Genomic DNA, 24,355 nt, shown 5'->3' on the forward strand with positions numbered 1-24,355 from the left:
AAGGCAGGAGGGAGGGAAGGAAGGAAGGAGGGAAGGAGGGAAGGAGTAAAGAAGGGAGGGAAGGAGGGAGGGAGGAAAGGAAGGAGGGAAGGAAGGAGAGAGAGAAGGAAGGGAGGAAGGAATAAAGAAGAGAGGGAAGGAAGGAGGGAGGGAAGGATGGAAGGAGGGAGGGAGGGAAGGAAGGAAATAAAGAAGGAGAGAGGGAAGGAAGTAGGAAAGGAAGGAAGAAGGGAAGGAAGGAGAGAAGGATAGAAGGAGGGAGGGAAGGAAAAAGAAATGGAAGGAGGGAAGGAATGAGGCAAGGAGGGAAGGAAGAAGGAAAGAAGGGAAGGAAGGAAGGAGGGAAGGAAGGAGGGAAGGAGAGAAGGAAGGAGGGAAGGAAGGAGGGAAGGAGGGAAATGTAAGAAGAAAGAAAGGAATGAGGGAGGGAAGGAAGAAAGGAACAAAGGATGGAGGGAGGGAAGGAATAAAGGAAGAACAAAGAAAGGAGAGAAGGAAGGGAGTTAGGGAGGGAAGAAGGAAGGAGGAAGGAAGGAAGAAGAGAAGGGAAGGAGGGAGGGATGGAGGAAGGAAGGAAGGAGGAAAGGGAAGAAAGGAGGGAGAAAGGAAGGAGGAAGTGGAGAAAGGAAGGAAGGAGGCAGTGAAGGAAGGAAGGAAGGAAGGAGGAAGGAGGCAGGGAGGAAGGCAGGAATGAGGGAGGGAAGGAAGAAATGAGGGAGGGAGAGAAGGAAGGTAGGAAGGGAGAGAGGGAGGGAGGGAGGGAGGGAGGGAGGGAGGAAGGGAGGAAGGGAGGAAGGGAGGACAAACCAGACCAAAACCATAGATAAAATCTACTTTGTGTATTGTTGGGTGTTTCACCTTATTTTTCTCCTTCATCTCTCAAACTGACGATGAGAGCCTCTAGAAGGATTCTGCCCATTTTCAGCATATTAGACTTTTACCCCAGTTTACTACTTTTCTCTTCTTCAAATAAAACAACATAACTTGAACTATGTAGTCCTTCCTCCCAATCAGAGGGGGAAATAAGGGAGGCACCAAGACCAAGACTTCTAAGTAGTAAGCTAGGTACAGAGGGGAACACATATTCTCGCAGCCCCAGTGGTGAGGGAGGAGGATATGGGAGGTAGGACGAACACGGAGGGGTAGAGAGGACAAATCGGTGATGGGAACCCCCCTGATTTTATGTAAATATGTACCCATAATATTATTGTCAACAATATGTAAACCACTACGATCAAAATAAAAATTATATTTAAAAAAATCTACTTTGAACCAATTGGACATCAGGGAGCAGAGCCCCACACCTAGATGCCATCATATTGTCTGTTGGTAAAGGAATTCTCACTTCACACTGCCACAGTCAGTGACAGATGCCCAAGACACTGATGAGAACAGTATTACAGTAGTGACACTATTGTCCTCCTTAATGAGTAGCTGAGAGTTGGCCTTCACACTTAAGAATTTCATTCATTCAGAGGAACCAATTTTTCTTCCAATACATGGAAACCATGAATTGGGCAATTTATCATGTCTTCCTTCTGCTTGTTGGCTGCCAGAAAGCTTAGGGCCTTATTCATGAACCACCCTTAGCTATTTTGTGGCTCATCATAAATGTGGTAATCTTATCCTTAACTCTATCTTTTGTTTCCCTACCCCCACCCCTTGTGCTTTGCTTTATCTTTTCACTATTACTGCTTCTTAGGTTATCTGCCTTTCTCTAAGAAAGTGCTTTTCTGTGGAGTAAGAAAAGTCTTCAAAAACATGAAAAATAAAAGATAGACACATACAGATCTGTGAGGACAAATCTCTCTTGATTCAAATAAGAGAAGTGATGATTGCCTAAAGACACAGACAGAGCTGCCACTTACAAAGACTGGGCAAAACTGGTATTCCTAAATAAGCTAAGAAAATCACCAAGCCTCTGGAGAGTTATGGAGGACCGGAAGGGTACTTTCAGGTGAAAACTGGACAACAGAGAGATAATGCTGTCCTCCTGGGGTAGGTAAAGTAAGGCTGTGCCTGACACAAAGATAAAAAGGTGAAGACTTGGCTTTCCTCACTCTACAAAAGGTCCATCTAAATTTGCTGTTTTTAGAAAGAGACATACTTTGATCAGAAAAAATATTAGCGGTAGCCTTATTGTTAAATGATTTTTAAATGTCAGACGCGTGGTCCGAGCTGGAGGAGAAAGGCCTCATCCTCCATCCCTCCATCAGTCAACCTCTTCAGGGGCTGACTTGCAACAGTGACATTGATTTCTTTCAGTCTCAGAATTAGAATCTGTAAAAGTATGATAAAACTCATTGTATTTAATATTCAAATATGCAAAGCATCTAGCACAATTTTTGGCAACAATAAGCAACAATAGGTATTCAAAAGTTAGCCCCTTCTCCCCGCTTTAGCTCGACCCCAGCAAAACCAGTAACTTACATTTTTTGGCCAATTGTAGAGTTTTCCTGAAAGAGCAAATCAACATCGACATCGAAGTTACAAGTGGTAATGCACCAAGTCATTCCTCCTACTACCTGTAAGAAACAAGGGAGATATTTATTTCATTTTTAGTTTTTGGAGAAAAAAATATAAACAGTTTTGTGTGTTTAAAAAACAGTTTAAAAACTGATTTTGTTATACTTTAGGTAACATGTTTTTAATAGTATTAAAGATTTGTGGTACACTAACACACAGTTACTGCACCCTACCACCAGCAAAGTGTCTGATACATTCAACCTATGCCCATATGTTATTCCTAGTCTTGTGGAGTTTTTAGTTTTGTTTTTAGCATTGGGGTCACACCCGGAAGTGCTTGGGGAACTATGCAGCATGAAGTCCAAAACCTGGGTGTAAAAAAAAAATGCATGGGCCAGAGCGATTGCACAGTGGTAGGGTGTTTGCCTTGCATGCAGCTAACCCAGGATAGACCGCGGTTCAATCTTCTGGTGTCCCATATGGTTCCCCAAGCCAGAAGCGATTTCTGAGTGCATAGCCAGTAGTCCCTGAGCGTCACCGGGTGTGGCCCAAAAATTAAAAAAAAAATTTGATCTAGCTGTTGGAGCCACCTTCCTAGCCCTTACCTTACATAAATGCTTTTACAGAACCAGCAAAGATAAAAATTATGTATCCTTAGAAAGAGTCTGTATCCTGACTTCATAACTGCAATCACCCAAATTAGCATTGAATAAAATTTTCTGTAGTGGTAGAAATGTCTTGTGTCTACACCATTCAATGTAGCCTTATGCAGTAGGCTGGTACTTGAAATGTTGCTCAGGTGACCAAGAAGCTGACTTTTATTATTAAAAGAACATACCGTGCATAGAACCATAATAATGGGACCTAACATTAATGCTTATTTCCCCCTTACCCACCATTGACATTAAGCCTTAACTCAGCTTCATATAAATGACAGATTCCAGAAGAAATAGTGATTTTCTATACCAAACAAGCGAGCAGAAACTTTGACATATTCTAGCTCTATTACTATATTTTAGCCACACTTGACAATTCTCAGGGGTTACTTACTCCTTGCTCAACATTCAGGAATTACTCCTGTTAGTACTTGGTAGGTGTTGGGGGGGCGTGGGGATATACTGGATGCCAGGGAACAAACCCTGGTCACAGGCATACAAGGCACCAAGCCACTATGCTACTTCTCCAGTCCCAACCATACTTTTTTTACTCTACCCATAGAAGATGCAAACACCTAGACTATTTTTCTCATAGGATTTTCCTCGGATGCAAGAGACTAAAGCTAAAATTCTACTTTGAAACAAAAGTTTTTCAGGCATGTCTTGATTTTAGAAAAAAATTATATAACTCGAAACAGCCATGAACAACTCTGTAAATGTACTGTATCTCATGTTAATTCAATTAAAAAATTACTAATGAAAAAAAATTCAGTGAACCTTATCCCCATCTGTGCTATATAATCAAGTGAGATAACTACTAAAATCATAGATTCTAGGTCTAAGTAAGCAGAGTATCCTTTGGTAAGGCCCAGATAGCTCTTGTAATACAGCCTACAGTAGGGGTGGTGAACACGCATGCGGCTCCAGGCCAAAATGAATTCGGCTCTTTGCCTCTTATCATCATTTTGTATACTGTGGCTCTTTGCCAAGTTTGGATTTTGTTCTGCTGCTTCTGAGGAGGGACCTCTGAGGAGAGATCTCCAAGTGCTAGTCCTGCCCCCAGGCTGCATCCTCCCATCTCCCATCCCTTGGAAACAACTGCACAGGCCAGCGAGCAGGGGGACCCATGTGGCACATGTTGTATCACATCTTGTCGTTAGTTCTTAGTGTAAAGGATGCAGCACACCCTCACCATAAACTGCAGGATTTTTACCCTCACTCAGAATGGCAAAATGCAATATGTGTTTAATATATTATTGTTAAAAATATATGCTTTTGTGTGAGTATTTGTCTTTTTTGGAAGGTTACTGCGTGGTGTGGCTCTTTGACTCTCACAGTTTAAAATTTTGACTCTGTGTCGAACTTGTTCACCATCCCTGGCCTACAGTGATACTTTTATGCACAGTCTGGTATGCACAGGTCCAATGGTATACTCAGCACTTTACTACACCAGGAAGACTTCTTGGTCTGCCCTGACTGATCAGGATCCTTTGCTTATGTACACATTTTATAACAATACTTAGTATGCCTTGCTATTTAGACCATAAGTGCTTATTTGTCCTTCCTCGACAGAAGTTGGATTCTTCGAGTACAAGGCCCTTAACAACTATAATTACTATGTCCTATGCATAATAATTCCTTAAGGATCTATTGAATTAAAGACTTCATCTCACAAAGCAGAAGTCTTCCATACACCACGAAAGCAACAAGGGGAGAGTAAATGATCCTGCAAGGAGTCTATAGTTAATTCCAGGACAGTATACTTCAGGGGTGGAGAAACCCTATATCTCCTAGGCCAAGGGAATTCCCTCTATAATATCCCTCTATAATATGTGCCTATGCAGGGGGAAAAAGAAAAGGAAAAGAAAAAGCACAAAACAATATTTATTTATCGATTGATCAATTTTTTGACGTCTTTATTTTGGTGTAGAGATTGAAGTTGATATCTCCAATATCATTTTATTTTATTTTATCTTATCTTATCTTTCTCTTTCTTTTTGCACTCGAGCATGATTTGATTTCAGAACCAAGACCATTGTGTGGTGCTTGTCTTTATTGCTGTAGTGCTCACTGGTTATTTAATTTGATATTTCTTTCTGTATTGTGGTGGTGTTTCAATTACCTTTTTCACATCCTCTCTCAAACTGAGATTGGAAGCCTCTAGAGGGACTCCACCCATTTTCAGCGTATTTGACTTCTTTTTATTTCCCTCTTATTTTGTACCCCAATCTATTGCTTTTCTTTCCTTCAAACAAAACTACATACCTCGATTTATCTAGCTCTGCCTCTTAAATAGAGGGGGAAACAAGGGAGGGTTCCAGGACCAAATAGATATATGAACACTAATAGTAAGCCAGACAAAGAGGGGTCCACCTACTCTAGCAGTCCAGGGGATGATGGTGGGAAATATGGATTGTAGAAAGGGAACTGGAATGGGGGGAGGACATATTTGGTGATGAGTATTCCCCTGATTCAATGTTAATATGTACCTAGAATACTACTGTGAAAGATATGTAAGCCATTATGAAAAAAAAATTTTGTGTTTTAATCAGAAAAAAATAAAGACTTCATCTCATACTGTCTTTTCACACCTCTGAAGTTAGCATTTGACATTCACAGACTAAGTGGCAATTGTCTGTACATACACTGATTTGCTATAGAGCCTCATTAAATACAATTTTTTATCTTACATTAGCTTAATTTCCCCACCCAAATTGTATATTCCTTGAATGATGGAACTATTTCTTTTGCTTATTTGCATCTCTCAAAGTTTCATAGGTCCTTTTTCATAGAAAATTCAAAGACTTTCATAAAAAGTTCAAATTAGAGAAAAATTGGAACATGAAAATGGTGAAACTACAAATACATTCTCTTTACCTTCTCATGGGTGATAATTCTGCCCATCTTTTTGTTTTGTTTTGTTTCAATTTTTTGGGGGGCCACACCCATTGACACTCAGGGGTTATTCCTGGCTATGTGCTCAGAAATTGCTCCTGGCTTGGGGTGAACATATGGGATGCCTGGGGATTGAACCATTGTCCGTCCTAGGCTAGTGCTTGCAAGGCAGACGCCTTACCTTTAGCGCCACCGCTCCAGCCCATTCTGCCCAACTTTTAAAAAATTTCTTCCTACCTTGTCAAAAGGTGACAAGCCTTTAATTCTTGCCCTAAAATACCCAGCTGCCACCAAAAGTTCCAGAATTTCATTTAACTTCACACTTTGTTCTTCATCCTCTCTTGTTTCTACCTAAAACAAAAGAAAAAGTAAAGGTTAGGCCAATCAGTGCTACCTTAAAAAAAAACTATCGGCATATTCCCTGATGTCACTATTTTATTACTGAGGAAAATTACACTGGCTTTATCACTGTAAATAAACAGGGCCTGAAGACAGTGTACATCAGAGTCAAGAACAGGCTCCCTAATCTTCAATGGTCTATTAATTATCACAGGTATTAGGAAAAGACACATACAAGTAGCACAGACTTTTCACCAGGAACAGCAAAATAAAGAGAATGGAAAATTAAGGGACAATCCCTCCCTGTTCACTAATGCAAGGCTTACTTAGTAGGCTTCTCAATTAGACCTTAAACCTCTTACAGAGGGACCAGAGAGATAGCATGGAGGTAAAGTGTTTGCCTTGCATGCAGAAGGTCAGTGGTTCGAATCCCGGCATCCCATATGGTTCCCAGAGCCTGCCAGGAGCGATTTCTGAGTGTAGAGCCAGGAGTAACCCCTGAGCACTGCCAGGTGTGACCCAAAAACCAAAAAAAAAAAAAAGGCGAATATAATTAAGACTGTCTATTCAAAATATCCAGAACCTGAAAACAAACCAAGTGCCCTAGAATGTGTGGATGAAAAAAACTGTGGTATAACCACACAATGAAATACTATGTAGCTATTAGGAAAAAATAAAGTCATGAAATTCATTTATACATAGATAGTATGGAAACTATTATGCTTAGTGAAATGGGTCAGAGAAAGAGGGATAGACATAGAATAATTGCAAGCACTTGTGCAATAAAAAAAAAATAGATAGTATGGTAATAGTATCCAGAGACAATAAAGACAAGGGCCAGGAGGACCTTGCCAGGGTGTGCAATTAGGGGAAAGGAGGAACCAGTATGACAACAATAGTTGGAAATAACTGGACAAGAATTGGGTGCTGAAAGGAGTTAAAGTGTTAGGCATAAAACCCCTCAGTAACAATACTGTAAACTACAATGTATAAAAGGAAGAGATGGGGGGGGGGAAGGGATGGATGGAGGGAAAGAGGTAAATGTCTGACTCAGAGGCAAGCAGAGGGAGGGCAGGAGGAAAATCAGGGTTATTGGAAGCAGGAAATGTGCACTGGTGAAGAGTGTTGTATGGCAACTTTTAGTGTTTTAATCATGAACAACTTGGTATCTGTGAGAAAAAAACTGTATTATGAACAATCTTGTCACCACAGTGTTTAATAAAGTAATCAAAAAATATAATAAAAGCTGTCAACCCATATACCATATGTACTCGAGTGTAAACCGAGTATATTTTGTGCAGAACTCAGGTCATACAGGTTATGTGATTTGGTGCACGTGCTCTGATCTCCCCATCTGCTGGAGCTGGAGGGAGCGGTGCTTCAGCTCAGTCCACAGGTCATGGCTCAGCTGAAGAGGCAGGCAGCTGAACTGAACTGGATGGCACTGTACTATTTACCCACAATATTCTGCGCTTTGTATAAAACCAACAGCAGTGATGACGATATCTATGAACTCAGTGATGATGACAATGTCTATGCCAATATCCTCACATCTGATACAGCTGAAGCTCTGTTTGGACATACAGAGGAGGAGGAGAAGGAATCCAGCAGTTCTGAAGGATTTTAACCTTTGTTATTTAGCTTGATTACCAGTTAAGCTATGGTTTTCTGTACTTTATTTATTTAAAGTTTTAAAGTTATTGTTGCTAGTTTACAGTTTTTCTTTAGCAATAAATACCAAAAAACACTTAACCTACTGATTCCTCAATGTTTGTAATTGTTTTGGGTATATATTTTTATTTTTGAAATTTACAGTGGCTGCTGCATTTTCCACCTCGGCTTATACTTGAGTCACTAAGTTTTCCCAGTTTTTAGGGTAAAATTGGGGGTGGTCAGCTTATACTTGGGTTGGCTTATACTTGAATATATATATATACATATACATATACATATACATATATACATATATGTACACATATATATACACATATATATACACATATATATGTACACATATATATGTACACATATATATATACATATATATACATATACATATATATATACATATATATATACACATATATATATACATATATACATATATATGTATATATATATATATGAAGGTTTTGGGGCCACACCTGATGATGGTCAGGGGTTACTCCTGACTATGCACTCAAAAATCACTCCTGGCTTGGAGGTCCATATGGGATGCTAGGGGATCAAACCGAGGTCCGTCCTAGGCTAGCGCTCACAAGGCAATTGCCTTATGGCATTGTCTTGCATGCTAACTTAAGACAAACAGATTCACACACACACACACACACACACACACACACACACACACAGAAAACCAGGGCCAGAGGTTAAGGTACATGTTCTACACATGGCCAACCCTAGTTCAAATCCTAGTACTACATATGGTCTCCAAAGCACCACTAGGAGAGATCCTTAGCAGAGTCAGAAGCCCTGAGCACTACCAAGTATGGCTCAAAGACAAACAAACAAACAAACAAAAATCTGTCTAAAGTTCTAGTTCTTTCTCTTCTCTTTATTTTCATTAACAACCTCTGCTTATCTTTTCCTCCATTATTAAAATTTCTTTTAAAAAAATCAACTTTTGGGGCCGGAGCGATAGCCCAGCAGTAGGATGTTTACACATGGCTGACCCAGGACAGAACTGGGTTCAATCCGAGGAGTCCCATGTGGTCCCCCAAAGCCAGGAGTGATTTCTGAGCACATAGCCAGGAGTAAACCCTGAGTGTCACCAGTGTGGCCAAAAAAAAATCAAAAACCCACAAAACTATCAAGGCTAGAACAATAGTGGGTAGGGCATTTGCTACCCCTGGCAATCTGATCCCTGGCTTCTTATATAGTCACATGAACACCACCAAGAGTGATCACTGAGTGTAGAGTCAAGAGCAACCCCTGAGCATTGTTGGATGTGCCTCCACCCCCCAAAAAGAAAAATCATTTCTCTCAGAGTTGGAGCAGGTAGGATTTGCCTTGATACAGCCAACCTGGAGATTCAATTCCCCACACCCCTATATGGTTCCTGAGGATTTGCCTTGATACAGTCAACCTGGAGATTCAATTTCCCCATAGCCTATATGATTCTGTGAGGATCCCCAAACACATAGCCAGGAGTAAGCTCTAGCACTGCTGGGTGTAGCCAAAAACAAATATATATATATATATATATATATATATATATATATATATATATATATATATATATATATATATATATATATATATATATTACCAAAGCACCCTGGTTCAAATTCTTCAACACACCTGTGCTTTTTCTCTAACTCAACAATACCTGCCAATATATTACTATACATCTCATGCATGTCCTTTCTTCCCTTTATTTACAATTCTTGCCAGGATACTGCATTTGCCTCAATCTTTTCTCCTTGCTAATATCGTTTGTTCATTATTTCCTAAGTCACTACTTTCCCATCTTTCGTTGGGTCTTGACAGTAATACATTTTAAAATAAAATGTATCATTAATTAGATAAATTCCAAATTTCTTGGGCTACTTTCCTTTTTTTTTTTCAGTTTCATCCTTACCTCCCTGCACCATAGTGTACACATGACTATGATCAGCCTGCATCAGCCCTGTACATTCCCATTTCCTCACTGTTCATATCACTTTGCTTCTCCCAATATTCTAACTACTCAGAAATCATCTTCAGTGCCTGCCAACTCCACATGAGCCCTAGAAAATAAAAGCTGAAAGAATCATTCCTATCATATCAATTTTATTCATAGTATATGCCATTCACATAACTCAAGATCAGACTCTTCTGGGCATGTAACATGTCTGGTGCTGACATACATGCTGGTCTTCCCAGCCAGACTATATGCTTGTTCTGGAGAGAATTCATATATTATTCATCCATATTAACGCCTCTTCTGAAATAGCATTTGGTTCAAAGGACGTATTTATTAAATATGGAATAATGTGCACAAATATTACATAAAAGGCATAAATTCAACCAGTCATGGACTAACAAAATGTTTCATTGTAGTAAGACTATAATGAAAAATCAAGTTTATTTTGAAGTCCAAACTGCGAGCAGAGAGAGCACATAGACTAAGATACAGCTGAACCTGAAAATGTGGGTAACCAATGAGCCCAAGTATTTTGAAAGGGTGGTGGTGATACCAGCTCTGAATCACTTCTCTCTCAACAGTGGCCCAACCCTTTCAAGATTCTGAAGGATGAGGGCCAGAGCAATAGTACAATGGGCAGGGGGCTTACCTTGCAAGCAGCCAACCCAGTTTTCATTTTGGACACCCTAAATTCACAATGGTGAACCTATGGCACGCTAAGGCTTTGCAGCTGGCATGTGGGAAGGTTCGCAATTAAGATATGTGGCACGTGCTACATAGTTTTTAGATACTACAATCTTGTTATTAAAGTTTAATTAATGTGCTGGCACTTTTGAGGAAATTCTTTGGTTTTGTGGGCAGTTTGGGCACGCGGACTCAAAAGGGTTAGCCATCACTGCCCTAGATGGTCCCTGAGCTCATCAAGAATGATCCCTAAGTGCAAAACCAGAAGTAATCCCTGAGCACCACCAAGTGTGGCCCAAAATCAAAAATTAAAGATTCTAATTATCAGATTCACCAGTCCCTGGAAGAAATGCAAGAATAAATCTATTATTAACTATTCAAAACTTTTCTACTTTCACAAAAGGCCAGTGACGGTTGAGAAATATCTATGTTTCCAGATCCTGGCTATTGTAAATAGTGCTGCGATAAACACAGGGGTGTAGAGGGCATTTTTATATTGTGTTTTTATGTTCCTTGGGTATATCCTAGGAGTGTAGCTGGATCATATGGGAATTCAATTTCCAGTTTTTTGAGTAATCTCCATATTGTTTCCATAAAGGCTGGACTGATATCATTCCCACCAGCAGTGAATTAGAGAGTTCCTTTCTCCCCGCATCTTCGCCATCAATGATTGTTCTTGGTTTTTTTTTTTTTTTTTTTTTTTTTTTTTTTGGTTTTTGGGCCACACCCAGTAACGCTCAGGAGTTACTCCTGGCTATGCGCTCAGAAGTTGCTCCTGGCTTGGGGGACCATATGGGACACCGGGGGATCGAACTGCGGTCCGTCCTAGGCTAGCGCTGGCAAGGCAGGCACCTTACCTTTAGCGCCACCGCCCAGCCCCCGATTGTTCTTGTTTTTATGTGATGTGTGTCTCTGTGGTATGAGATGATATCTCATTGTTATTTTGATTTGCATCTCCCTGATGATTAGTTATGTGGAGCATTTTTTCATGTGCCTTTGACCATTTGCATTTTTTCTTTGAGGAAATGTCTGTTCATTTTTTTCTGTAATTTTTGATAGGGCTAGATATTTTTTATAATTTTTATTTTGACCAAAGTGGATTACATATCTTTCACACTAATATTTTAGGTACATATTAACATTGAATCAGGGGATTCCCATCACCAAAGTTGTCCTCCCTCCTCTCCTGTTCCCAGCTTGCATCCCATATCCCTCTCCCTTAACCCCTGGGCTGCTAGTATAAATGGTCCCCTCTGTGTCTAGCTTGTTGTAGATTGGGTATCGATTCTTTTGTCGTTGAGTTTGGATTTGGTGTTAAAGCCCGATCATTTTTATCACTACTTAGTGATTACTGCTTGGTCTTGGTATCCTCCAGATATATTTTTCTAGTTAAGTTCTGTTAGCACCTTGTATATCTTGGACATTATTCCCTTATCAGATGGGTTTTGGGTGAATAGTTCTCCCTTTGTATCCTATTCACTGTTTCCTTTGAGGTGCAGAAGCTTCTTAACTTAATGTAGTCCCATTTGTTTATCTCTGCTTCTACTTGTTTAGAGAGTGCTATTTCCTCCTTGAAGATGCCTTTAGTCTCAATGTCACAGAGTGTTTTGTCTACGTTTTCTTCTATATACCTTATAGTTTCAGATCTTATATCAAAGTCCTTAATCCATTTTGATTTGACCTTTGTGCATAGTATTAGAACGACGTCTGAGTTCGCTTTTTCGCATGTGGTGAATTGCAGCACTATTAACAATAGCCAGAATCTGGAAACAACCCAGGTGCCCAACAACAAATGAGTAACTGGTACATTTACAAATGGAATACTATGCAGTTATTAGGAAAAATGAAGTCATAATATTTGCCTATACCTGGATAAACATGGAGACTATTATGCTGAGTGAAATGAGCTAGTGGGAGAGGGATAGACATAGAATAGTCTCATCTGTGAGTTATAAGAAAAATAAAAGATAGTATGACAATAATAACCAGAGACAATAGAGCTGAATGCCGGGAGGACCAGCTCATGATATGAAGCTTGCCAAAAAACATGCAGTTAAAGCACTAACCACTATGACAACTACCATGACAATGATAGTGAGGGAGAGAGGCAGAATACCTGTCTGAGAGAGGCAGGAGGTTGGGTGTGGAGAAGGGAAATGGGGGGATACTCTTGGTGGGAAGATCACACTGGATGGTATTCAGGGGTCTCAAACTCAATTTACCTGGGGGCTGCAGGAGGCAAAGTCAGGGTGATCCTTGAGTGCAAAGTCAGTAGTAAGCCTTGACATTGGGGGCTGTGACCCAAACAACTAAAACAAAACAAAACAAAAAAGATTCCTCTAGGGCAGGGCCACAAAATGTTGTGCCAAGAGCCACAAAAGGCCCGCGGGCCGCGAGTTTGAGACCCCTGGTATACATTCTATGACTGAAATCCCAGTATGAAAATTTCTGTAAACATGGTGATTAAATGTAAATTAAAACTAAATAGAAGAACAGAAAAAAAAAAAAGAAATAGCTACATGCATAGAAATAAAGCTGTATGGCTCACAAAAAGAACAGGAAAAGAGATGATAAAATTTCTGAGACTTAAGAAAAGAAATCTTTCATTTATTCAACCAGCACTTATCATGGATATACCCCCGATAAGTCAATACATCTCAGGAGGGCCATCCCTGCCTTAAATCTGTACTAATGGGCACCCATCAGTGACTATATGATAGACGCACAACCCATGCTTCCGGACATTGTCCCCCGAAATAGAGAAAGAAATGTACTTCTGCAAAAATAAACTGGGAACAAACATTCTTGCAAAAAACACTTAATGCATAAAGTCTGGTGAGAGAGTACAAAAGATTAAGGCGTTTGCCTGACATACAGTCAATTCATATCTGGTCCCCTGAAAATCAGAATGACACTCCAGGAGCACAGAGCTAACAATTAGCCTTCAAGCACTGCTAGATGTGTGTGGCACAAACTCTTCCCCCAAATAGCAACTCAATGAGTAATGCTAATATTATTCCAAAATCATTTCACAGATTAACATTAAAATAAAAAGGGTAAAGGCAACTGGTTAATAAGCAAGGAATAAAAGAATACCCTCTGTTGAAGTCAATCAAGCTGGGCCTTAATTTAAATTATTAAAAATAAAATTCTGTAAAAGATTAGAAAGATTAATTAAGGTAGTTTCTTAAACCAAGCTCACCAAAGTTTCTTTCTTTTACTTTTTCTTTTTTTTTTTTTTTTTTTGGTGTCTGTGCTCAGGGGTTACTCCTGGCTCTTCGCTCAGAAATCATTCCTGGCAAGCTTGAGGGACCATATGGGATACTGGAGATTGAACCCGGGTCCGTTCCAGGTCAGCAGAATGCAAGGCAAACACCCTGCTGCTGAGCTATCACTCTGGCACCCCACCAAATTTTCAAGTGCCCTATACGATAGTAAATATAAGCTAGATGGCAGGGCCTACCCTTCATGCAGAACATTTATGCTTAAAAAAATGCTTAAATTGTTTTAATTTTGGGGCCCGGAGAGATAGCACAGCGGCGTTTGCCTTGCAAGCAGCTGATCCAGAACCAAAGGCTGTTGGTTCGAATCCCGGTGTCCCATATGGTCCCCCATGCCTGCCAGGAGGTATTTCTGAGCAGACAGCCAGGAGTCACCCCTGAGCACCGCCGGGTGTGACCCAAAAACCAAAAAATAAATAAATAAATAAATAAATAAAATAAAATAATAGTTTAAAAAATTGTTTTAATTTAGGAGAGGGGAGATGGCATAAAGTCTCTAGAAGTCGAGTTTCGAATGTGAGGCTCAGCTTCAATGCCCAGCACTAGCATGTCATCTTCAAGAACTACCAAATATACCCCCTAAACAAAACAAAATTAATTATGCCAGGAGTGGCTCCGTGGTAGAGCACTTGCTTTGCATATGTAACCTGTGTTCAATCCTCCGTAACATCTCTCTCCAAAATGTTTTTGAATTGAAAGAGTTAAAAGTACTTAGGGTTGGAGTGATAGCACAGTGGGTAGGCCATTTGCCTTGCACTCAGCAGACACATGTTCGATCTCTGGCATACCACAAGGTTCCCCAACACCCTCCAAAAGTAGTTAATGTCAGAACATCCATATTCACCTATACTGATCTTTGAGTGATAATAATTTTATTATTTTTAATATTTTATTATTTGCAAGTATTATGTTAAATGATTATTTTATGTTCCAAAAGGACCAGGAACAGTGGCAAGTTAGACAGTCTCATAACAGTCAGAAAAAGATTGAACTGAACACTAAAGACCATAATTTTCTTTGATTTTAGAAAGAACCCCACTAGTAGAATCTGCTGAACATTAGAATAAATAAGTTGGGGGGGCCGAGGCAAACCAAATGATCACAGTACAGATTCTAGGCTTCACAATCACTGATTTCCTCAAAACAACTGCTGAGAAAGGTTTTACCTAATACAAGAATCTGGCAAGAAACTTCTTAAAATTCCTTAACATAGATGACAACAAAATAGTTCTAGCCTTGAAGCACACTGTCCTGATACCTCAATGAGTAGCTATTTGGGGTTTGGAAAATCTGAGACTTGAAAGGCAGAAGGACCCAGCAAGATTGGCAGCTCCAAAGCTGAAGGGATATTCATCAAGAAACATGGGTGGGGTGGGAGTTCCTGGGGAGCAAGGGGCGCAGAAGTCCAACAAGGATTCAAGAACTTTTTTTAAAACCCCTAGACTAGCTTTGAGGCAAATCAAGTGGACTAGAGAAGACAGAGGCAAACCACCTAGCTACATTTGCAACCAAATGAAGTGTACTATTCCTTTATTCCCAGCCAAGCAGGATAGGCAGAAACACGGACAATTCGCTCTCCTAAGAATCCATCCAATTAATCATTTTGCACAACACTTCCAGCAGGAAAAGGAGTCCAACGACCGCGTTTCCGCCCGGCGGTGCATGCTGGCCACGCAATTCCTCTCTCTTTGGAGAGCGGCCACCCGGACGTCCACAAACCAGGGAGCGCAGGGCTCCGGACACTTCCTCCCGCTGGGCCAAGCCGGGCCCAGCCGGGCTCAGCGAGGGAAACGCGGGGCGGGATTCCGCTCAGACCACACACCAGGTGGAAGCGACCCAGGCCGCGACCCCAGGGGCTCCGAGCACCGCAGACACCGCAAGGGCAAGGTCACCACCTCGGCACAATCCCTGGCCAGACGGTCAGCGCCTGTCTGTCTCGTGACTCGGGAGGGAGGGACGGAGAGAGGAGACACAGAGAGACAGAGACACAGAAAGACAGACTGACAGAGAGACAGAGAAAGACACACAGGGTCACAGAGACTGACAGAGAGACAGAGACAGAGACACTGAGAGGCACAGAGACACAGAGACGAGAAAGACAGAGACTGACCGAGACTGACAGAGAGAGACAGAGACACAGAGACAGAGAGAGACAGAGAGACTGACAGAGAGACACACAGAGACACAGAGAAAAAGACAGAGACAGAGAGACTGACAGAGAGACACACAGAGACAGAGAGACTGACAGAGAGACACACAGAGACACAGAGAAAAAGACAGAGACAGAGGCTGACAGAACCAGAGAGACAGAGGCAGAGACTGACAGAGAGAGAAGCAGACAGAGACAGAGACTAAGAGAGAAAGAGGAAGACAGAGAGACTGACAGAGACAGAGAGAGACCGAGACTGATAGAGACAGACAGAAAGACAGAGAGACTGACTAAGAGACAGAAACACACAGAGACTGACAGAGAGACAGAAACAGACAGAAAGACGGAGAGACTGACAGAGAGAGAGACACACACAGAGACAGAGAGACTGACAGGAAAAGAGACAGAGAAAGACAGAGACAGAGAGACTGACAGAGAGAGAAACAGACAGACGGAGAGACTGACAGAGAGAGACTAAGAGAGACAGAAAGAGAGAGAGAGAGAGAGAGAGAGAGAGAGAGAGAGAGAGAGAGAGAGAGAGAGAGAGAGGGAGGGAGGCCTGAGGGGGCAGGGGCGCAGGGAGAGCGCAGATTGGGGACCCCAGCACCCCAGCCTGCAAAGGCAAAGTCGGGCAGAGGTGCAGCACTAGGGCGCTCGCTCCGCCCCCCGCAGAGACCCGGGAGCGCGTGCGGCCCGCCCCGAGCAGCCCCTCCCCGCAGGCCCGAGCGCCTCCGGGACACACCTGGCCAGGGGGCGGGGCGCACGGCGCCTTCTCCCCGGCCCCCCTCAGCTCCGCCCCGCGGGGATCGGCCTCTCTCAGGTGCCCCGACTTTGCCCGGGACCGGGGTAGGTGCTCACCTCGGGGAGATCCCGGCGCTCCGGCCCCTTGGGCCACCCCATGGCTCGATGGGACAGGTCGGCGGCGCAGCCCAGCCGACGGAGCCCCGGCAGGAAAAGCTGCTCCCGGCCGCGAAGCTGCTACCGGGGTGGAGCGCAAAGCGGAAACTTCCTCCTCCGCCGCCGCCGCTGCCGCCGCCGCCGGCCCGGACCGCCTTGGCCCCACGGAGCATGCGCGCTACCGAGGAGCGCGGCTCGACTGCGCGTGCGCGGAGGCAGCCCCGGCAGAGCCCGGAATGGTCGCGGGAGGGGGACAGTGGACCTGAGGCCCTTCTGCACGCCCTGATGGTCTGGGGACAGCCGCACTGTTCACACTTTTTTTTTAGTAGGGGGGGCACACCCGGGACGCTCAGGAGTTACTCCTCGCTATGCGCTAGCTCAGAAATTGCTCCTGGCTTCTTGATGGACCCTATGGGATGCCGGGGGATCATCCGTCCTAGGCTAGATCAGACAAGGCACACGTCTTACCGCTTGCGCCACCATCCTGCCCCCTTCCCCCCTTCACTGGCACTCTGGAATATTTCTACAAAGTGCCTGATTCAAGGGAAGATTCATGCATCTTGAAGGTTTTCCTTCTGGCTCCCCTCTAAGTGTCTTTTAGGTAGCATGTGCTTGCTCCCCTTCCTTCCGGATCAGAGACAGTGCAGAGGAACTTGAAGGTTCCAGACTTAGTCCTGGTTCTAATTCCGAATTGTATGTTCTCTGATTAACACGCGCTTGAGTGGGTTTCTTGATGTGCAATCTAGGTAGGGCATGCAAACCCCAGAGGAAGGATTTTTATTTTCAGGCTCATCTTTTTTACCCCAGGACTGGAAACTTAGTCTTGTACCTCCGGAAATTTCTACTGGACAGTGATTTCCCCATTCCCATCGTGCTCCCATTTCATTTTGGAATGGTCATCTGTGGGAATACGAATTTGTGCTGTTCCGTTTTGGTTCTATTTATTCTTTTGGGGCCCACCCGGGTTACTTCTGGCTCTGTATTCAGGAATCACTCCTGTCGGTGCTTAGGAACTATATGGGATGCCAGGGATGGCCCCTGGTTGGGGGTGCAAGGCAGATGTATATAACTCCAGCCCTTAAGCATGGTAGGAGTCCATGTTGCTTTCCTTTTGTGACTGTTGCAGTTTGGCAGGGAGTCTTATTTATTTTATTTTATTTTATTTTATTTTATTTTATTTTATTTTATTTTATTTTATTGAAGCCATTGTAATTGTGATTTACAAAGTCCTTCATAGCTGGGTTTCAGACATACAATGAATCAGGGCCATTCCCACCACCAGTGTCTACTCCCTCCACCAATGTTCCTCAAGTGCAAGGGTGGCGAATAAGTTCAACACAAAGAGCCAACATGTTAAACTGTGAGAGTCAGAGAGCCACACCACGCAGTGACCTGCCAAAACAGACACTCACACAAAAGCATCTAATTTTAACAATAATATATGAAACACATTTTGCATTTTGCCATTTTGAGTGAGGGTCAAAATCCTGCAGTGATGGTGAGGGTGTGCTGCGTCCTCCACACTAAGAACTAATGGCAAGATGTGACCCAACATGTGACACACCGGTCCCCAACTCGCTGGCCCATGCAGTTGTTTCCGAAGGATGGGTGACGGGATGACACGCTTGGAGATCTCTCCTCAGAGGTCCCTCCTCAGAAGCAGCAGAACAAAATCCAAACTTGGCAAAGAACCACGGTATACAAAATAATGATAAGAGGCAAAGAGCCGCATTCATTTTGGCCGGGAGCCGCATGCAGCTCGAGAGTCGCGTGTTTGCTGCCCCTGCTCAAGTGCATTCCTTCCCATCTCTATGCCCCCAGTCTGCCAGTATAACAGGCCCATTTTAATTTAGATTGTTAAATTTGGGTCTCTTAATTCTATTGTTGTTGCCTTTGGCTTTGATATTGAGTTCTGCACTTTTATTTAACACTACTATATAATACAACTGAGATCACTTTGTCCCTGGCCCAGTCTTTCATATTTGTGTTTCTCCTCTTCCTCTCAGTTTATAAATAATATCTTTAAACACTGTGATTACAAACATGATTGTAGTTGGGTTTCAGTTACTAAAAGAACACCTAACAATGGTCCAGAGCAGTGGCACAAGTGGTAGGACATTTGCCTTGCAAGCACTAACCTAGGGCTGACTGAAGTTCCATCCCCAGGCGTCCCATATGGTCCCTCAAACCAAGAGCGATTTCTGAGCACATAGCCAGGAGTAACTCCCAAGCATCACCGGGTATGGCCCAAAAACCAAAAATAATAATAATAATAATGCCCACCTTCACCAGTGCAACATTCCAACCACCAATGCCCCCCATCTCCTCAGCTCCCACACCCCCTGCCTCTATTCGAGACAGGCATTCTACTTCTCTCACTCATTAACATTGTCATGGTATTTGTTAGAGTATTATTTCTCTAACTGCACTCATCTCTCTTTGAGGTGAGCTTCATTTCATGAACCAGTCCTTCTGGCCCTCATCTCTGGGCATTATTACAATAATGTCTTTTATTTTTCTTAAAACACATAGATAAGTGAGACGATTCTGGGTCTTTCTCCTTCTGACTTATTTCACTCAGCCTAATAGTTTCCATGTCCATTCATATATAGGAAAATTTCATGCCTTAATCTCTCCTGACGGTTGTGTAATATTCCATTGTGTATATGTACCACAGTTTCTTTAGCCATTCATCTGTTGAAGGGCATCTTGGTTTTTTCCAGAATCTGGCTATTGTGGCTATTGTAATTAGCGCTGCAATGAGTATAGGTGTGAGGAAGGAATTTTTGAATTGTATTTTTGTGTTCCTAGGGTATATCCCTAGGAGTGGTATAGCTGGATCATTTGGGAGCTCAATTTCCACATTTTTGAGGAATCTTCATATTGTTTTCCATAAGGGCTGGATGAGATGGCCTTTCTACCATCAGTTTCACTCTTGTCTGATTGCTATTGCTAGAACTTTTAAGACTAAGTTGAATAAGAGTGAATGAATACGGTGGACATCCAGTACCTGACCTTAGTGGAAATACTTTCAGTTTTTTGCCATTAAGAATAATATTGGTTCTGGGCTTTTTATAGATAATTGTTACTATCTTGAGAAAGGTTCCTTCCACACCTATTTTGCAGAGGGTTTTAATCATGGATGGATATTGAATTTTGCCAAATACTTTCTCTGCAGCGATTAAAATGATCAAGTGGTTTTTATCCTTCCTTTGACTGATGTGATGTATTATGTTAATAGATTTTCATATATTGAACCATCCTTGCATCATTGGGATGAAATCCATTTGGTCATGATGTATAACTTTTTTATGTGTTGTTGGATTCTGTTTGCTAAGATTTTATTAAGGATTTTTGTACCACTGTTCATCAGTGAGATTAGTCCGTAGTTTTCTCTGTTGGTATTATCTCTGTTAGCTTTGGGAATGAGCGTAATAGAAGGTATTAGGGAGGATTCCTATCTCTTTCTATTTTTGGAAGAGTCTAAGGATTGATGATAGTAACTCTTGTCTGAATATTTGATAAAACTCACCCATAAACCTGTCTTGTCCTGGACTTTTATTCTTGGGGAGTTGTTTCATTAATGTTTCAATTTCCTTACTTGTGATTGGCCATTTTAGGCTTTCTATTACTTCTTTAATTCTGGGCAATTATGTTTTCTAGAAATCTGTTCCTTTCTTCTAGGTTCTCTACCTTAACAGAGTTCAGTTGTTCAAAATAAACTCTCATGATGTCTTGTATTTCTTGGGGGTTCTGTTGTAATCTCTCCCCTTTCATTTCTGATTTGATTTATCTGAGCATTTCCCCCTTTATTTCCTTGTGAGTCTTGCCAATGGTTTGTCTATCTTTTTTATTATTTCAAAGAAAAAAAACATTCTGGTTTTATCAATTATTTTTCTTGTTTCTATATTATTGATTTCTGCTATGGTTTTTCCCTATTTGTTTTCTGCTGCTTGTGTTGGGTTTCTTTGATGTAGGTTTTCCAGGTACTTAATGTTTGCCTTTAGGTTGTTGATTTTTGTCATTTTTTCCTTTCCTTATACAGGCCTGTATTGCTATGAGTTTTCTACTAATTACTGCTTTTGCTGTGTCCCATAAATTTTGGTAATTTGTTTCTTCATTATCATTAGTCTTGAGGAATCTTTTTATTTTTTTTCTTTATTTCCTCTTTGAACCAGCTGTTATTGAGCAGCATGTTAGATTTTCTCCACATAGTCTTTTTACAATATCTTGATCTCTTTGGCATTGTGATATGATAGGGTGCTTGGTATAATTCTTATATTTGTGACTTTATATAAGTTAGGTTTAAGTCCTATAATGTGGTATAGCCTAGAAAAGGTTTCATGTGCACTTGAGAAGAATGTAAAGTCTTCTTTTTAAGGATGAAAGGCCCTGTTTAGATTCATTTGTCCTAGTTCTTCTACTTTCTCACTTAGGGCTCTTATGTCTTTGCTAGTGTTCTGACTAGTAGATCTGTCTAGTGACATTAGTAGTGCGTTGAAATCTCCCACTACTATCATGTTTTGTCCGTATGTTTCTTTAGGTTTTTGAGTAAAAACCTTAAGTATTTTGCTGGATCTACATTTGTACATAAATGTTGATCAGAGTTAGTACATCTTGGTCTATTGTTTCCTTGATCAATAAGTAGAGTCCATCCTTACCTCTAAGTACTTTCTTGAGGTTGAATAAAACTTGGTCTGATATAATGGCCATCCCAACTTTTTTTTAGTGGCTTTTATAACTGTTGCCATCATTTTCCTCTGATTCAGTGTCTATCCTGAACTTTTAAGTGTGCTTCTTAAAGGCAGCAGTTTCTGGGTTTTGTTTCCTGATGTAGCCTGCTACTCTGTGCCTTTTGATGGGAGAGTTTAGTCCATTAATATTTAAGTAAACTCTGGACAGGACTGTTATGCCATTATATTGCGTAGGATTGTTTTTGTTGCAGTTGGGGGATTTGGTTTATGTAATTGATCTTTGAGTAGTTCATTAACAGTCAATTTGGTAAGCATGAATATTGCAAGTTCTTTTTTGTCTGAGAAGAGAAGGTTTTATCCCTCCCTCCCATATAAATGAAAGGTTTTCTAGATGTGGACTCTAGGTTGAAAATTTCTTTCAATCATGGAATCATGATGAAATATTATTTTTGCATGGATTGTTTCAAATGAGGGATCTGGTTTGATTTTTATGGTTTTTCCTTTATACTTAAGGTTTTTCTCTTCCTTACCGCTTTAAAAAGTCCATCTCTATTTTTTTGGCATTTGGATTACTGTATATCTTGGTGTTATTTTGTTAAGTTCTATTTTGTTTGGTACTCCTTTTGCCCCTTGTATTTGTACAGCAGCCTCTTTCCAGAGAGTGGGAAAGTTCTCTGCTATTATTTCCATCACTAGCTCTTCCCCTTTCCCTTTTTCTGCCCCTCTGGTATTCCTATTATTTGGAGATTATTTCTCTTATCTTCATTTATTAATTACCTTACATTATTTTCCCATTATTTTGTTTATTCTTTCTTTTTGGTATCTTTATCACTACTGGCTTGTAATTTGTCTTCAATTTTGTTTATACAGTTCTTCATCTGTGTAAGTCTGCTATTTATGACTTGCTAACCTTTTTTAGTTCCTTCAGTTCCATTTGTATGGATTCTCTCATCTTCTGAAAGATTTCTTCTTTGATTTGGTTGAATTGCTATTTATAAATTCTTAACTTTCACTGGTTAGTGACTCTTTGATTTCTGTTGCTAAAATATTAGATGCTGTTTTTAGGTCCTCGTCTATAAGGCTTGGGTATTTGGGTGGTCTTAGAAATAGCCAGGGTTTCTCTCTTTTTTTATTTTGCTTTGTTTTGTTTTTGTTTTTGGGCCACACCCGGTGACGCTCAGGGGTTACTCCTGGCTATGCGCTCAGAAGTCGCTCCTGGCTTGGGGGACCATATGGGACACCGGGGATCGAACAGTGGTCCGTCCTAGGCTAGTGCAGGCAAGGCAGGCACCTTACCTCTAGCGCCACCACCCAGCCCCAGGGTTTCTCTTCATATCCCCAATTGCAGTTGTCTTCCTTAGTTTCCCCATTGTTCTTTGCATTTGATGTGTTGGAGTGCTGGAGTTTCAGGTTGTTTAAGAAAGTGATCTATTGAATTGATTGTATAAGAGGTGGCTAGAGGTATATCTGCTTTAGAGGTTACTTTCCTAAACAAGCAAGCTTATCTGCATATAATAGAAATATTGACAACTAATTATTTGCTTTTTTTTAAAATGAGTTTTGAATTGTATATTTTCTAAGAAAAAGAAGTACTAAGTGCAATCTGTCTGGAAATATCTGTTATAAATTGAAATATCTTTTCACAGACACTAGAGCATCTGCGCAGTTTGGGAAGAGGGTTGATAGGAGGGACCAGAAAGTCCTTTTCTTGATAGATGCACCTGAGATGGGGTAAGAGACAGCAGGGAGGCCAGAACCGGTGGTGGAACTCAGAAGCAGCTTGGGTACTGGCAGGGAGTCTTTCTAATCACTATTCATGCTCCCCCCATCCCTACCAGAAAGCTCTCTGGGATAAAACATTGTTCTAGATTTTGGTCTTTTTTTTTACCTGTCAAAGCTGTCCCAACTGAATCTGTTGTTACTTAGAGTAAGTTTTCTAGGAAGGCTTTCAGTGTAGTTGGCCCTGCTACTCTTCCAGTTATAATTTAGAGTTCTTTGATATTCTTACTACTACAGATACATTTGTACATTTTTGTAGGAACAGTTGACTGGAGCTAGGATTAATTTTATATCAGCACAATGTGGTTGGGAGTAGTCAAGTTACCCCAGAATAGCAGTTCAAAGTGGAAATACAACATATTTACCATGGGATATGAGAAGTGAAGTACTCAAGCTTCTGGAGAAAAAATGGTGTGGTGGGATCAAGATGGAGACTGTGTAGGGGTTCTTGTGGGGACTTTCTTTGATTCTCAACCTTGGAGTTCAAGGGCAAATGGGTGGCTGTGAGGCAATCTGCAAAGACGGGCTTTTCTAAACACCTCCCTTAAGAAAGGCCACTTTCTGGCCTCCAAGATCTGACCACCCACTTTTTCCTTTCACTTGGCTTTCTATCTTTTTTTTATTTTTATTGTGACCAATTGGGATTGTTCCTCTCCTCAGTGAGAATCAGTTACATATTAAGTGCTTCTGTAGAGATTAAACACCAGTCTATCCTTGCTCTGTACACCTAGCACAGAGGTTTCAAAACTCCACAAATTCTTCCTTTCCTAGGTAGAAGGGTGCCATAGAAAGGAACTTCTGATAGCATTACCTTTATTCAAAATGAAGTGTTTTTTTTTTTGTTTTTGTTTTTGTTTTTATAAAGCTCCAGTCATGTTGTACTCTTACTT

At 41.4% G+C, this 24,355-nt stretch overlaps 1 protein-coding gene across 1 annotated transcript in view; it reads right to left on the reverse strand.

Annotated features, from left to right (window-relative positions):
- The window catches only part of CCDC93 (coiled-coil domain containing 93), a 106,996-nt gene extending 89,872 nt beyond the window's left edge, over positions 1 to 17,124 (reverse strand). Inside the window, exons 1-3 of the mRNA XM_049773143.1 lie at positions 16,954 to 17,124; positions 6,255 to 6,368; positions 2,431 to 2,525 (exon numbers count right to left, since the gene is read on the reverse strand). Coding sequence (XP_049629100.1) covers positions 2,431 to 2,525; positions 6,255 to 6,368; positions 16,954 to 16,995 — 251 coding nt within the window. The 5' untranslated portion in view covers positions 16,996 to 17,124. The remainder of the gene's footprint in view (positions 1 to 2,430; positions 2,526 to 6,254; positions 6,369 to 16,953) is intronic.
- Between the last annotated feature and the right edge of the window lie 7,231 nt (positions 17,125 to 24,355).

This window comes from Suncus etruscus, chromosome 5 (genome assembly GCF_024139225.1).
Source record: "Suncus etruscus isolate mSunEtr1 chromosome 5, mSunEtr1.pri.cur, whole genome shotgun sequence".
NCBI classification, from domain to species: domain Eukaryota; kingdom Metazoa; phylum Chordata; class Mammalia; order Eulipotyphla; family Soricidae; genus Suncus; species Suncus etruscus.